Source organism: Cyanistes caeruleus, chromosome 17, assembly GCF_971803275.1.
Source record: "Cyanistes caeruleus chromosome 17, bCyaCae1.hap1.1, whole genome shotgun sequence".
NCBI classification, from domain to species: domain Eukaryota; kingdom Metazoa; phylum Chordata; class Aves; order Passeriformes; family Paridae; genus Cyanistes; species Cyanistes caeruleus.
This window is the reverse complement of record NC_141717.1, coordinates 13,546,843-13,562,433: the sequence shown is the minus strand read 5'-3', so window position 1 is coordinate 13,562,433 and position 15,591 is coordinate 13,546,843. Positions and strand designations below refer to the sequence as shown.

At 59.7% G+C, this 15,591-nt stretch overlaps 1 protein-coding gene across 1 annotated transcript; it reads right to left on the bottom strand.

Moving 5' to 3' along the window:
- Positions 1 to 3,625: 3,625 nt before the first annotated feature.
- Positions 3,626 to 14,430, bottom strand: FSCN1 (fascin actin-bundling protein 1). Its single transcript, XM_086853944.1, has 5 exons — positions 13,494 to 14,430; positions 7,083 to 7,239; positions 6,481 to 6,602; positions 6,067 to 6,234; positions 3,626 to 5,975 (listed from the first exon to the last, which is right to left on the bottom strand). Exons 1-5 carry the CDS (start codon positions 14,314 to 14,316, stop codon positions 5,773 to 5,775), a joined length of 1,473 nt encoding a protein of 490 aa, XP_086710070.1. The 5' UTR covers positions 14,317 to 14,430; the 3' UTR covers positions 3,626 to 5,772.
- Between the last annotated feature and the right edge of the window lie 1,161 nt (positions 14,431 to 15,591).

Sequence of the window (15,591 nt, the reverse complement as noted above, 5' to 3'; positions counted from 1 at the left end):
CCATAGCTGCAGCGAGTTGGGAGCCCCCATACATAAATCCTTACAACCCAATGGGCAGCTGGAGCCTCGTGCTGCAGGAAGCTGACTGCTTCCACAGCACCAAATAACTTATGAAAATGTGTGTGTCAGCTTAATTTGCTTTGGGAAAGCGTGTTAAAAGTTAAACCTGAGTATTGCTGGGCTTAGAAAGTGAGGGAAAAGCAAAACTTCCTTGTGAGAAGTGGGGGGTGCAGTGCTGGGCTGTGGGAGGAGGGTGGCACAAAGCCCTTTCTCCACAGCCCTTGGCTGTTCTGTCTGCTGCAGGCCCCATCTAGAAAAGAAAACGGTTGGAGTGGTAAAAAAATCCCTCTTCCCAGGAATGTTGGGCTGGCTTTTAGCAGCCCAGTTGTTCTGTTGTTCTCCAAATGTTTTGTTCTGGCCTTCATCCTGTTCTGTCCTGCTGGGAACTCTCTGGGTGCATTTCCCCTCCTGTCATTTCCCCTGTATTTCAGCATCCAGGTGTTTTGTGGGTTTATTTGTTCTTTCAGGTAAAATTCCCTGTCTCCACCTCACAGCTTCTGCCAAAGCCCCACGTGCAGCATTCCAGGAGCCCGGATCCCCTCGGGTGTGCTCGGAGCGCTGGGCACAGGGTGTCGGTGGGATGCTCCTGGTCAGGGGCCTGGGACAGCATCTGGGGCCTGCTGTCCCCAGGAAGGTCTCCCAGACAGGAGGGAGGACTCCCATGCCTTTTGGAGCTGAGTGTTTTTCCTGTTGCCTGTGGGGCAAACATTCCCTGCAGAGCCCTCTGGCTCCTCTGTGCCATGGCCTCTCGAGCATTAATAACCAACTGATACTCCCTTGCTGCTGGAATTTTCTATTTTGAATTAGTTTATTCCTGGCAGCAGTCTGGGGGCTGCAGGAGCTTTATCACTTGCTGCTCAGCTGGGCTTTGACCAGGTTTAAATCCTGCCTTGCCTCAACTGATTCCTGCAGCAGCCAGGAGCAGGAATCCTGTTGGATTTGGGGAGGGAGGACTTTGTCATAGCAGCTGCTGAGAAAACAGACCCAGGTCAGAAGAAGCAGTGGTGGCTTCCCATATGGAAAGGGAATTCTGTTTGTTTAATAGCTGAGATTTTCTGGGCTCAAGGGCTGGTCTGGATGAGCCCTCCAGGCTCTCTCCAAGGCATTTGCCTTTCCTGGTGGGTGCAGGAAGCATCAGGCAGTGGAGGGGAGGCACAGCTCAGCTGCTGAACCAGTGGCCCAGGCTATGAAGGAAATGGGATGGTCATCCAGCAAAAAGTGGTGTTGCAGTCCTATCTGTGTGTGTGTCCAGGGATGTGTGGGCATGGAGAACAGAGCTGAGGCAGAGGGAGGTGTGGATGTGGAGCAGAGGAGCTGGAGAAGTGTCAGCAGAGGTGGCAAGGAGAGGTTGTGGCTGTGATCCATCGGGGTCACTGCTGCCCTGGCACAGAGTCATGGTCCTGGGGGAGCCTGGAGGACACAGAGGGAAGAGAGGGTTCCCTGTGTCCCCTTCCAGAGCCAAGGGCTTATTTGTGTCCAAGAGAGGATAAATCAGTAGCTGATCTGTGATGTGCAGGTACAGCATGCCCAGCACTGCTCCTCTCCCCGAGGAAACACCCATTGCACCAAAAACTCGCAGCCCAAGCATGTGGCTGCTTCCCCCCTCTAACCCAGGAGATCTCCAGTTGTTTCTGAATCTCTGTTGATTTATTAAAAAAAAAAAAGAGAAAAAGCCCAAAATTTACTGAGCCACCCAATCCAGCCTTGACCTGGTCTCTATCTCCTGCATCCCACTTTCCCTCCTGCCCCACAGTCTTTGGAACCACTTGTTTAAAGGTTTTGAAGGCAACGAGGAGGTTGCTGTGCCCTGGCTGATCCCATAACAGGTACTTTTCACAGCTAATTGCAGTGTCCCATTTACTTGCCTTAAAGGTGGAGAGAGAAACTTAGTATTTGCACTTAGCAAAACGTTGTATTAAAAGAAAAAAAAAAAAAAACAAACAACTGTAAAGATGTGCATGTTCTGCAACTTTGTATAACAATAGTTAAAAATAAATAGGTGGTTTATTAAAAAAAAAAAAAAAAAAGAGAAAAAACCAAAAAATATTTTTCTTTACATTCTGGTAGTAAACAGTTCTAATATTCTGTGTGTAAAAAGTTCCTGTATTATATTGTAATTTGAATTTTTGTAAATAAATTTGTGCACTCTGGCTTTCACCTGTGTGCTTTTCTTACAGCCATGACCTTGTCCTCCCATCCTGCCTGTGCCAGCCTGGTGCTGGGACAATGCCAGGGAGTGGGGCCAGATCCCAGCCTGTGCTGATGAAAACTCCCCAGGTTGCAAGGCAAGAACCCATTTGACCCTCCTGGAACAGTTTAACCTATTCCATGTGCTCCTGAGGAAGAACTGGAGTGGGATAGAAAATGGTTTCCAGTTGCTCCTTTAAATGGAAAGCAGGGTGGGGGAAGGCTGAGGGGATTTCCCCTCTTGCCGGAGTGGTGGTGAACGATGGTAAAAGCAGAATCCAGCCTTGAGGGGAGAAAAGGAAATGTGTGCTGGCAGCTGGGGAGAGGGGAAGGGGGAGAGTCCTTCCTGCAGCTGCAGAGCCCCTGCCATGGGTGGGCAGAGCTGCCTGCTGCCCTGGTGGCTGTCACAGTGGTGTCACAGCCAGGCTTGTTCATGCACATGCAGATGTCACAGCGAGGCCATCAGAGCTGCTCAGCACTTCCTGCACTGCCCTGATTTCTTTCTCCCTGTTTATAGTCAGGGCTGCACATCCTTCCTTCCTTCCTTCCTTCCTTCCTTTGGCCCTTGCAGGGCTCACACCCCCATGTGATGGTGAAGGTGTCTCTGGGCACTGCCATCCCCCTGTCCCACTGGGATGTGTGCCTGGGGGAGCTGGACAGCCTTCCCCATCCCAAACCTGGCTGTTTCCAATCAGCTTTACATTTTCTGAGGCAAACAGGAGCCAGTGGGTGCCCAGCCAGGCTGTGGTGGTCAGGGCAGGGGAGCTCTGGCTGTTCTGCAGCTGCTGGGGGTGCTCTTGGTTGAGTTTCTGGGCTGGTTTCAGTTGTCTTGGGAGGGCTAGGGCACATCGTGGCTCCTTTGGCAGGACCTGGCTTGGGCTGGGCTTCCCTCCTTAGTCCTTTATCTTGCCCTCCTCCACATGGCCAAGTAAAGGAGGCCAATTGATGCCCCCCACCCAACCATGCAACCAAACCCCCCATCCCAGTGCTCCTCCCTCCCATCTGGGCCATCCTGTGGATGTGAAACACCTGAGCCAAGAGAAGCTCTGTAGGGCACAGCTTTGCTCCTGGCTGCGAGCGCAGCAGAGCTGGTTTGCAGATGAGGTGGTCCTGACCCATCCATGGGTCACCCACCCCCAGATGCCCCTGGGCTCAGTGGCTTCAGGCTGTTGTAAGCACTCCAGAGGTGACCCAGCCTCCAGCTGGCTTTGGCCTTACACCTCTTTGGAGCCTCTTAGTCACCGTTCTCCTTCTACCATCCTCAGCTCTAGAACCAGCTCAACTGTTGTCAGACAAAGGCTCCACCACCCCAAATCTCCACACTTAAGCTCCTGCCTCTTTAAAAGGCTGTTGCAGCCCCAACAGACCACGCATCAGGTTGAATCCGAATGCAGGTTTTATTTTTTAATTCATCTTTCTCCATTTGAAGCTATTTTTTTTTTTAAGTTATACAAATGGCACTTACAAAAAAATAATAATAATAAAAAAAACAAACAAACCCAAAACTTAAATTTTCAGAGTGAGATGTTTTCAGAGAGTCACGACACCCAATAAGAGGAAACAGGAAAGATGTTGACCTAGTGTCACACGGGAGAAGCCGGAGCAGGAATTACATGGTTGGGACCGTGACGGGGATGGGGAGGAGGCGACACGGGGAGGGGGTGAAGGCCAGCGAGAGTGTGTGCCAAGTCACAGGGTCACACAGGGCTTCAAGACACTCGGTCCTTCGAGGGGCAGCCCCTCCTGGGGGGACACGTGGTGCCGGGGGGCGCGGGCAGCCCCTGGGTGTGAGCGCAGAGCCGAGGTAGAGTCCCAGCCGGGATCCCCTGCGCCCGCCAGGGACCCCAGCCCGGAGTTGTCCCCCTGCCTGGGGACAGCTGCTCGCTCTCCCAGCTGAATTTAGCACCGAGCTCCTGTGGAGGGGAGTCCCTCCTCATGGCTTTAAGGCTGACAAGCCCCTGCCTGGCCTCCGGCAGAAGGGACCGGCCCTGGTTTGGCACGGCAGCGATGCCGAGAGCACCCTTGGCGTGGGGTGGGACCAGCACTCCCCCTCTCCAGAGGGGGCCCACGCAGGAAAAGGCTCCTTGGTGTGTTTGTAGGGAGCAGATACCGGCCCTGGGAAGGCCCCAAAGGATAAAGTGCCTTTCAACACCCTAAGGAACACGCAGCATCACCCGTTACAGACAGCGTTAAACTCTAATGCAGACCTAGTACAGACAACAGCTGGTCACACAGTGCCATGGAGAGCATATATAAATAGAGACTAACAAAAATACTGTTTTGGTCTTTTTTTTTCTTTTTTTCCTTTTCCAGTAGGGTTGTGATTCATGAGAGCCCAGCCCAGGTGCCCTGGGGGTGGTGGGACCGGGAGCTGCCCCCTTGGGGTGCCCGCGGGAGCGGACGCTTCCTAATTCAGCATTAGGTGTTCAGTGATTCACTTCACTATTCCAGTATTTTACGAGAGAGAAAAAAACAACATCAAAGGTACTGAGCAAATATCACTGTGCAAAGTTTGCTAAGGAACTTTTCTATTCTGTAAACCAAAATCTGCAGTTTATGCTTCCAGCCACTGCCCCGGGGAGATCACGTTGGCCAGCCCGGCTCCTGCCAGGACTGAAGCCCGCCAGAGATGGGCTGGATGAAGCCCCCACCCTGGCACGGGCTGGCTCTGTGTCCCCCACACCCTCCCCTCCACTCATGGCAGCAGGACCAGCCTCGGGACAGGCTGGACCCACCATCAGGGTCTGGGATGCTCCTCCAGAGCCAGAAGCACAAGGAGGGGTGGAGGGACAGGAGGAGCACGGGGCTCCATGAGATGAAAGGCTGAGGCTTTCCAGACAGGATCACCCTAAAGAATCATTTCCAGGTGTTTGGTGTTTGGGGAGGGGCAGCTTGCTGTCCCTTCCACAGGGATGCGCTGGCACACGCCAGCCCCATCCCCAGGGATGCTGTGATATGAAAGGTCACCTCTTACAGCTCAGCTGGGGATGAACCTGCCCCACAATCCAGGAGGGGAGAGAAGCTGCTGGGACCAGCCAGCTGAGCCAGCTGAGCCCAGCAGCATCGCTCCACCCCTGGCTGGAGCAGGGCAGGGCAGGACGGATGCTCCAGGGACACTGGCAGCACAGTCTGAGGCTGTGCCAGTGCTGATATGGCAGAAGCGAGCACAGAGGTGATCTTATTCCCTTTTTATAATCGAGGAGAGGAAAATAAACTACCTAAGGTGATGCTCAGGGCCAGGAGGGGGATACAGCCATTTCCAAGCCCAGCAAACCTGGAGGGAGGCAGGGATGGGGGGATAGAGACAGACCCCTCTACAAAGCTACAGGCAGGCAGCCCCACCACTTTTCCAGTTCTTACAGGGATTTACGGAGACCCACCTCCCACATAACGCACCAACTCTATGGCAGGAGGGAAGGGCAAGCCAGTCTGAAAATCCTGTTACAGAGAGGAGAAACAGAACCCAAAGGAAAAGAGGACAGGAAGGGAAAGAGAAGTTGGCAACAGGAGGTACCCTAAAGTGCATTAATATTCCCAGAGGGTGGAGGCGTCGATGGTGTCGGCCGATGCCTTGAGCACCCCGGCGTGGTCGCCCTTCAGGTATTTGCCATTGATTTTGATGGCCACTTTGTTATAGTCGCAGAACTCAAAAAAGAAGTCCACGGGGGTGTCGCTGCTGCTGGTGACGGACGATTCGTTCCCCACCATCCAGTACTTCCCAGTGGTGTCTGCAGGAGAGGGGACACAGCGGCCTCGTGAGCCACCACGGGGACCCCAAAGGCCACCGCCCCCCAGCCCGCAGCTCCCCTGGGGACTCACCCTTGATGTTGTAGGCCCCGTCATTGAACTCCAGCTGGAAGACGTCGTAGGAGGAGCGGTTGGAGTCCAGGGTGCCGGTGACCTTGCGGCAGCCGATGAAGCCGTGCTCGCCGCGCAGGACGATGATGGGCCTGTTGATCAGCTTCATCACGAAATGCTCCGTCTCGCCTGCACCGAGGGGACAGGGGCTGTGAGAGCAGCCAGGGGGGCACAGAGCCAGACCCCAAAGCTGGCAGGCAGCGGTGAGGAGCAGGGGCTGTGCCCCTCACCCATTTCTCACCCATCCATCTCACAGCACATCAGTCACTAAGAGAACTTATTGCCTTAGCATCACTTGGAAGAAGAGCTTGGTTCTGGGGGGGACCTTTTTTCATCCCCTGCTGCCCCAGTGTGGGGTCCCCAAGTGTCCCTTACCCGCTGTCTCCATGGAGGCTGCCAGCTGCCCGTTCTTCTTTGCTGTCACGTACTTGCCGTTGGCAGCTTTCAGGGTGATGCGTTTGTCACACCACTCGATGTCAAAGTAGCAGCTGGCGTTCCTGTGGGGCAGAGAGGACAGTCAGCGAGCTGTGAGGGAGGGTGGCCCTGCCGCTGCCACCCTGCTGGCTTGGAAAGGGCCACGGCTGGATGAGGAGAGCCGGATTCGATCTGTTTTTGCAGGATGAACTGTGCTGTGGTGGCCATCCCGCTGGGAAGCCCTCGCCCCGCAGGCAGGAGCCAGGCAGGCAGCCAAAGGCACTTTTGGGGTTTCCGCGTGGCTCTCAGGGTTGAACTGCAGGGCAAAGCATTTCCACAGCCCCAGACAGTCAGGAAGGATTATGTGGCCCCAGGGACTTCCAGAGCATCGTGGGCGGCAAGCCCCAACCCATCCCTGGCTTTCCCAAAATGCACCGCCTCTGCTGGGAAGCGTTTGGGATGAGCACCCAAGCTGGAAAATCCCCCTTGAATTCCCCTGGGAGATGCAGAGGGTGCTCTGAAGCCCAGGCACTGTTCTGAGCAGCTGGGGACAGGGGACTCACTTTGTGGAGGCGGTGGACTGGATGCCCCCGTTGGAGGTGAGGGTCCAGTACTTCCCGGTGTAGGTGCGGAAGGCGCATTTCTTGGTGTCCTTGTTGATCTCCAGCTGGTAGGTCTCCTGGTCACCCTCCTCGTCCTGGTTGGCCGAAAGGTCCATCCCTACAGAGCAGAGACAGATGGAGATGGGTATGGGACCACAACCAGCCTCCAGCAGGTCCAGGCACAGAGCAGCCCAGGAAACCCAACCTTGCTTCCTGGGTGAGCAAATCCCTCACACGGATCTCCCCTCTGGCATTTGGGGTTCAAATCCAGGTTTTCATTTGGTTATTTGGCATTAAGGTCCTAAACGAGGGGTGGGCAACCGTGAGCTTCCACTCCTGACTCAGCAGCTCGGTCACAATGAAGCAAAGACCAATGTAGATATTTTATAAGGAAAAGGGCTGCAGTTTTTCCAGAAGGTGACAGCCAGGTTACCCAGCCCATTAGCAGAGGCCGCCGCAGCACCCATGAATCCCAGTTTGTGGCATGTTTAAGAACCATGACAATGTTTTTCATCCCCACTTGTCACATCCCACTGGGGCAGTGAGGTGTGCAGGAAAGCCCCAGGGCAGCCAAGCCTTTCCCTGGCTCTCCAAAACCATCAGCACCGGCCTGTCCCCAGCTCTGCCAGCCAGGATGGCCCATCCCTGCTCCCAAGGGGCCACAGACAGCATTTCCATGCAGAGGTGGATGCAGCTGCTCCTGGGGCCACCAGCCACAGCCCTGGGCCACCGCCAGCCACGTGTGCATCCACCTCAGGCCCTGAGCAGAAGCAAACCTGCTTAGTCAGGACTAGCGGGGCCAAAACTGCTCCAGAGCTCTCCAGCTTGGTGGATTTCAGCCTAAAAACACTTTGGGGATGTGAGCCACAAGCTGCAGCCAAAGCTCTGTGCTGGGTTTTGGGGAGGGAGTGCAGAGCTCAGCCGCACTACTGAGCTTAGTGAAATGGGAGTTTGGTGGAACTGGATGAACTTCCCAGAGCCAAACACACCTGCATCCCTCCCTGCTGCATGGGTGCAAAGGGTTCATGTCCACATTCTGTCCAGTTCTGTTCCTCTCACTAAAGTAAAGATGTGGAGGGGCTGGAGCACGTTCAGAGAAGGGAAAGGGAGCTGGGGAAGGGTCTGGAGCACAAGCCTGGTGAGGAGCAGCTGAGGGAGGTGGGGGCTGGCCACGTGTTAGCCCCTCACACCTCCACGATGCATCCCAGTTTCTCGGCTGCTGGGGTTTCAAGCAGTGCTGTACAGGCACTGGGAGGGTTTCTGGGGCTGCAGTCTCAGTGGCCCCACAGCTCTGGGAAGCCACCAGGAGGTCCCACCAGCTGCACCCAGCTGTCCTGCACACTCCTGGGGCTCCACATCCCCTGTCCGTGTCTCCCATCAGGCCCCATCCCAATGCCCAGGAGCAGCCTCTGCTTTGTATATCCATCACCCACCTTTCCCAAAGGGATCAGGCTTTGTTCCCAAAGGGATCAGGCTTTGTTCCCAAAGGGATCAGGCTTTGAAGGCGTCACTTTGTGGGCCGTAATTTTATCTCCCACATCCCAGCTGGCCCATGACTTCCACCTGTTCACAGTACCCCTCCTCTCGGCAGGCACCTCCAGCACCTCTTTCAGCTGCACCCCTGGCAGTGTTCAGTGTCAGGTTGGATGGGGCTTGGAACAATCCAGTCTGGTGAAAGGTGTCCCTGCCCATGATCCCTCCCAACCCATCCCGTGATTCCCCTGATGGACAAGCAGACACCCCGGTGCTTCACTCCCCAGGGTATTTGGGCAAGGCAGGGGGCAGTGGGTGCTGATGGCCACCAGCCCAGCCCCACTGGCCACGTCCTCAGCTCCTGGAGCCATCCCACAGTCGCCGCCTCCCAGCGCTGCCGGGGGCTGAGCTGGTGCTTGTGGGAACATTTGGTTTTGATTTTGCATCCTGGCGTCAGGCAGCTCCAGCCCCAATCCAGAGCTGTAAAACAGAGAGAGAGGAGCTCTGCGGGGGCTCACGGAGAGGTTGGGCTGTGGGGAGGTGACCCTGGGGGACACAGCCCATCCCTCAAGGCTGGCTGCACCCCTGGACCCCCCAACCCTGTGCGAGCTGTGGGGGAGGAGTGGGGCTGGTGCTTGCCCTCAGTGACTTTTCTGGGAAGAACTCTGTGAGCTGCAGGGCCAGGCTGGGCAGAGCCAGGGGGACTCCACAGAGCAGGGCTGGAGACAGGACAGGGAGTGCCAGGAGCCTCCAAACTCTGCTCCCTCTCCCCACAGACCCCGGCACGGAGCACAGTGCTCACACCGGCCTCCCCAGCTCTCTGCCAGCCCATTTTCCACACTCCAGGACCAGGAGGGTCTCCCACCGCCCCAAAAGCAGCGTGGGGTTGGGTTACACATCTCAGCACAAAGGAATGCGGCTACAGCCAGGGCAGGAGGAGGCTTCAAAGGGCTGGAACTGAGCTGCAGCGGGATGGGGAAACCGCAGGAGGGCACGGGCTGCGTGTGAGGCTGCAGGAGCACGGTGGGTCCCTCAGAGATGTCCCCGTGTCCCCGGGGAGGAGGACAGGCTGTCCCCACCGCCACCCCCGGCCGCGCTCCCCCGCAGGGCCCGGCCCGGCCGCTCCCACTGCAATCAGCGATTAATTAACGCTCTTGGTAAATTCACACTCTGGAGCTGGCGCTGCTCTTCCTGACCTTGACGAAGCTGCTAATTACAGCTGGAGGCAGGAGGGGGCCTTTGGGAGGGGGGAACGCCTGCGCACCCCAAAATTGCCGGCGTGGGATGTGCCCCGGCTCCGTCCGCAGCTCGGATGGTGGGGAGAGCGCAGAGCTTGGGAGGGCTGAGGCATGTTTTCACCCCAGGGCTTCCTAATGCCGAGTCCCTGGACTTGAGGTGCTCAGACAACAGAAAAGAGCTCCTCAGCTGCCGAGGTTTCCAGGATGGATGCCGGAGCCCTCGCTGCTCTCCAGCCGTGACTGTGGATGTACCAGGAGGCCTGAGGCCATCCCAGAGCAGGCACACACCTTCCTCTACCCCCTCCAGAGCTGGGCCTCTCCCTCTGAAGGAGCAGTTTGTTGGAGCTCTGTTGGAGCTCCACACCACGAGAAGCTGCAGATCCAGCGTGGGGGCACATTCAGGGCAGGATGAAAACTTTCCCTCTGCACTCAGCTCACACAGAATTATCTCCCAAGGGATGCCGGTGAGAGCCAGAGGGATGAGCTCCATGGAGAGGAGAGCACCTTTCTCATCCTCCAGCTCTCCTTTCAAAACCCCCACGGTTACAGCTGCAAACATCCGAGCCCGGGTTGCTCCAGGGGGCTGCTGGCAGCAGGGCAGGACCTCAGGATGGGCCTGGGATGCCAGCACAGGTCGGGTCTGGGCTCCCTGTGGGCTCTGGCACCTCCACCCAGCGCTGCACCCACACCCGTGCTCAGAGACTGCTCCTGCCCCCTCCCTGCCCTTCAGCTGGGCTTACCCTGCACCCCTGCAGAAATCCAAACAGGTTTTTGTGTAAATCCAGCAGCCTGGAGCACGGGGAGCCAGCAGCATCCCTGCTGAGGGTGCAGCTCTGCAAAGGGGTCACGGCTAGGGGTGAAACATGAATTTCCTGAAAAACCCACCCCCTCCCCTTCCCTGTGGATTTCCTGTGGCTTTGTGGTATCCCCCAAGTGTCAACAGGCCGCTTGGCATCTCCAGATGAAAAATCTACATCCGAGCCTTCGTGCCCCCTGCCCTGGAGCCGCATCTTCCTGCCAGATGAACTGGGGGGGTGAAAATCGGGCTCAGCCCATGGCGGGAGGGGTCCCGGCCCCAGGGCAGAGCTCCCCACTGCCAACACGGCACGTCCGGGCTCGCTCGCCCTCCTCCCCAGCTCCTGGAACTCCTCAGTCCCAGCCAGCCCACCCTCTCACCTCGGCCGGGCGGGGGCTGCCGGGGAGCAGCGGGGAGGACGCCAGAGCTCTGCCCCCGGGACCCTGGAGCCCACAAAGGGCCCTTTGTTGCCGCAGCCGGGCTAGAAAGGAGCCATTGAGCGGGGAGGAGGCTGCTCCTGCTGGCAGCACCGCTCCCTTCGGGCTGCAAACCGGAGATGGGAGCTCTCAGGGAGCCCGGGGATCCCACCGGGGCTGGACGGGTGCCAGGGATACCCGCAGCCCCTGTGCCGGGGCAGAGGCAGCGCTGGCACCCATCCCTTGGTGCCCGGGAGTGTTTGTGTCGCGGTCCCCGTGCGCAGGGGATGCTGACACCCGCCACCCCCGGCACTGCCAGGAGACTCCAGGCCAGGAGCCGACTTGGCACTGGTGGGACACCACTGTTCCAAAGCTGGATCCCAGCCAAGGGAACCACAGGAGAACCCCACGAACCCATCCCTGCTCCTCCCATGGGGCAGAGGGGGGACAGCCACTGCCATCCCTTCTCCCTCACTGACTCCACACAGGAACAAGCTGCCTTGTTCAGTCACCCCCTGCCCGCATATCCCGCATATCCCGCATATCCCGCATATCCCGCATCCCCAGGGGCCACGGGAGCGTTTGCCAGCAGCCCGGCGGGGAGAAGGGCTGTCTGGAGCCGCTTCCTCCGACGGCTGCTTCTGCTGCCCCTTGGTAACCTTGGGACTTCCACAACGGGAGGAGGATGAGCCTCCAGCCTTTCACTGCCATCGGGAAGGAAAAACCGCGTGGAAACGGCTTCTCCAGGATGTGCAGCCCCAGCGCGGCCCTTCCCGCTGTATTTTGCTTGGAAAGGGGCCGGGCACAGCCCTGAGCCCTCTGTTGCTGGGGAGATTTGTTCCCCCTCCTTCCTGCTCCCCCATCCCTTCCGAATTAGACAAAGCCGGAGGGTGGGCCAGCAGCATTCCCACCCGCTCCATGGGGTCCCCCGCCACCACGGGGTCCCGCTCCGCCACCGCTCCGTCCCTCACATCTCCCCCCACATCTGCTTTCCCCATCGCTGCTGACAAAGGGCTGCAGCAGCCCTTCCCCCACGGCGCTGCGGCAGCCTCCCGCCATCGCCATCCTCTCCTCCTCTTCCCCAAATCCCCGTGCCTGGCAAAACAATCCGCACTGCCCATCTTGGCACATTTCCTTATGAATTTTTCACGGGCTGCTTTGCCCCCGGACAGGAGAGCAGCAGGGAGCTCCCCGCACGGATCCCAGCGAAGCAGCAGCCTTGCAATACAACACACACACAGAAAAAAAATTCCCCGCTGTCCCTCCAGGCTTTGCTACGTGCTCGCACCCATCCCGCAGCCGGCGTGCGCCGGCCTGACCTGGAACGCCGGGGATGAGCCCCGGGGCACCCGCGGAACACAGCGGGGACCCCCGGCATGGCACAGCGGGGACCCCCGGCATGGCACCTCGGGGACCCCCGGCACGGCACAGCGGGGACCCCCGGCATGGCACCTCGGGGACCCCCGGCACGGCACAGCGGGGACCCCCGGCTGCGGGGCTCGGTGGCACTCCCACGTGCCCGGGGAGCTGTGAATGTGACCGGATCCCGGGTGGCACCGTGGCCCCTCCGGCGAGCGGAGGGTCGGTGGGGAGGCTGTGGAGGGACGGCCGCCTTTGTGCGGGTGGGCGCAGGATGCGGGAGTTTTGGCAAAGCCCTTTACGTAACGCTGCCACCCGGACCCGCACCCACGGGAACTCCGGCCCTCTGGGGGGACCCAGAGCCCCCCGGGGGACCCCCAGCCTCCCTGCTCCGCTGGACAAATGGCTCAGCCGTGCTCGGCCGAGGGGGAGATTGGTGGAGGCTTTGTTGGGCGAACAATGAGCTCCAAAGGAAGGAAGGCGAGGGGTACAGCCCTGCCTCCTTCACGGCGAGGGAAGACTCCATCCACCCCCTCCCAGCCCCCCTCCCTGTCCCTCCCTGCACCCCAAAGCAGGCCCCTCGCCATCCCTGCCCCCCGGAGCCCTGCAGAGGCGATGGTGCGGGGATGGGGGTGCCGGAGGGATGGGGGCCCCCAGGCAGGCGATGCTGAAGGGATGCGGGAGGGGGAAGGGGATGGGATGTGGGAGGGATGCGGGGGGATCGTGATGGGGGTTTGGGGGAGGGCAGCCATGCCGAGGGGTGCAGGGGGTGCCCGGGGGAGACGGTGGCTTCAGGGGAGGGGTTTGAGCAGGGGGAAGACGCCACTACGGAGACGACGGCAGAGGGATGCAGGGGGGTACCCTGTGGGGTGGCTGCTGCAGGAAGGCGGCGGATGTTGGGGGTCAGTGCTGCGGGGGGGCCATTCCGAGGTGATGCGGGGGAAGCGATGCCGCAGGGATGCGAGGGGTTGAGCGGGGCGGGCCATTCCCGAGGGAAGCTGGCGATACCCGAGGGATGCGGGAGAGCACCCCGAGCCCTGGCACTCCGAGGTGTCCCGTTCCCCCCGCCCGCAGCCCCCACCCCCCGTACCTTGCCGGGTGGAGACATTCCTATCGTTGCCGGCTCGCAGCACGACCTGCGGGCAGCTCTGCTCCAGCGCGAACAGCTCGTCCTTGCCCACCTTGGCGCTCTTGCCCGCCTTGAGGGTGCCGCTGGGCCCCGAGGGGGCCAGGTAGCGCCCCTCCCCGTCGCGAAAAGCCACCTTTCCGCAGCGGAATTCCAGCGTGAAGGCGGTGCCGGGCTCGGCGGCGGGGACCAGGCGGCCGTCGCTGCGGAGCAGGCGGTGGTCGCAGCTCTGGAGGCTGTAGCGCTGCTCCACGAACAGGAGGGTGATGAGCGCATCCACGCCCCAGGGCACGTCGCGGTCCACGGCCAGCTCGTCGCGGCGGGGCCCCAGGTGCGCGTAGCGCTTGCGGGCCAGGCTGTACAGGTTGGCCTGGGGGTGCATGGCCAGGTGGACGCTCCACTTCTCGGCGGCAGAGACGGCGGGGGCGAAGCAGGAGAGGCGGTCCTCGGTGCCGCCGAAGAAGCGGCGGTGGGGCTCGGACTGCAGCGACCACCGCCCGTCGCCGTGGGCCAGCACCAGGAACCGGCAGTCGGGGCCCGGCTCCTCGCTGTCGCAGCTCACCCGCCCGTCCTTGTCGGCCGCCAGGTACCGGCCCAGGTGGCTCTTGAGCAGGACGGCGCTGGAGTCCTCCCCGTCCTGCTCCAGCGTCCAGATCTGCTTCTTCTTCATGCTGGCGGCCGAGGCGTTCACCTTGAAGCCGAACGCCTCCGCCGTCAGGTACCGGTTGCTGCAATTGATCAGCCCGAACTGGATCTGCACCGGCTCCGCCGTCCCGTTCGCCGTCATCCTGCCTCGCCGCCGACCGACACCGAGCGAGCGACACCGAGCGAACGACACCGAGCGCCGCCGCCGCGCCCGCCCCGCCGCCGCCGCCCTTATAGCGCCGCGGCCCCGGCACCGCCTCCCGCACCCCCCGCCCGCCGGGGCCGGCCCCGCCGCGACCCCCGCCCGCCCCCCGCATCTCCGCGGGGCCCCCGGCAGGGCAGGACGAGAGAACCCCCTCGAGTGGCTGGACATCATCCCCGCGTCCCTCCTGCGGGACTCCCCTGCGTGCAGAGACCCTTCCCTGCATGACAAAAGCCCCCGCGAATGGCAGGATCTTCCCACGTTGTAAGACCCCCCCCCGGTGTATAACGGGATCCTTCCATGCATTTCAGGAGCCTCCTTGAATTGCGGGACACCCCCCTGCGAGTCCCCACTGCATGGCAAGACCCCTCCCTGCATTCCAGGAGCCCCACACAATGCAAGTCCTCTCCTCGTGACTGCTCCAAGCACAGCAAGAGCCCCCTTGAAATGTAAGACCTCCCCATAAACTGGAGGACCCCAAGACCTTTCTCTGCATTTCAAGGAGCATCCATGAATTGCAGGACCTCCTCCTCCAGCACAAGTTCAGCATGGAAAGACCCCACCAGGAAGGGGCCCCTCACACTGCAGGGCCCTCAAACATACTTAGCAAGACCCTGTAAAGCAAGACCCCTCCTTGAATTGCAGTTGTAAAGTTGTAAAACCCCCTAAGTATTGCAGGACCCTCCCCATTATGGGACCACCCCATTGCACTGCACAACACCAACCTGAACTGCAAGAATCCCTCTGACTGCACATGCCCATCCCACTCCAAGACATCGTGAGACCCCCCTGCACCCCTCTGTCCCTCCTGGGCTGTTGGCTGTGCCTCAAGGCTGTGGGACACATGGGGAGCAGGGTGACGGATGCCGTGGCCTCCTGCCATCTCTGAGCCATCCCAGCCAGGCACCAGTGAGGCTGGAGCATCCTGCCCCTGGGGAACTGGAGTCCCACTGCAAATCCAGAAGAAAAACAGCAGCACCCCTGCACAGGGGAGCATTTTGAGGCATTTCTCAGGGGGTGGGAGGCAGTGTTGCTGTGCATGTGATGGTCTGGTGGCACTTACAGCAGGGCTGACCTGGAGATGGGAGGAATCCAGCCTGGAGAGGGTTGTCAATGCTGCCCACTGCACCTGGGGACAGGGACATTTCTTGTGTCTGTAACAGGGACACAAAGCAGGGAGTAGGAGCACAGCTGCAGGGGTCGATTTGAAGGTGG

Excerpts from the sequence above, each read along its gene's own strand:
- FSCN1 (XM_086853944.1), bottom strand. The coding sequence starts at position 14,316 with ATGACGGCGAACGGGACGGCGGAGCCGGTGCAGATCCAGTTCGGGCTG. Across the intron at positions 6,603-7,082 it reads CAGTCCACCGCCTCCACAAA|GAACGCCAGCTGCTACTTTG; the intron begins GTGAGTCCCCTG and ends TCTGCCCCACAG. Across the intron at positions 5,976-6,066 it reads CGGGGCCTACAACATCAAGG|ACACCACTGGGAAGTACTGG; the intron begins GTGAGTCCCCAG and ends CCTCTCCTGCAG.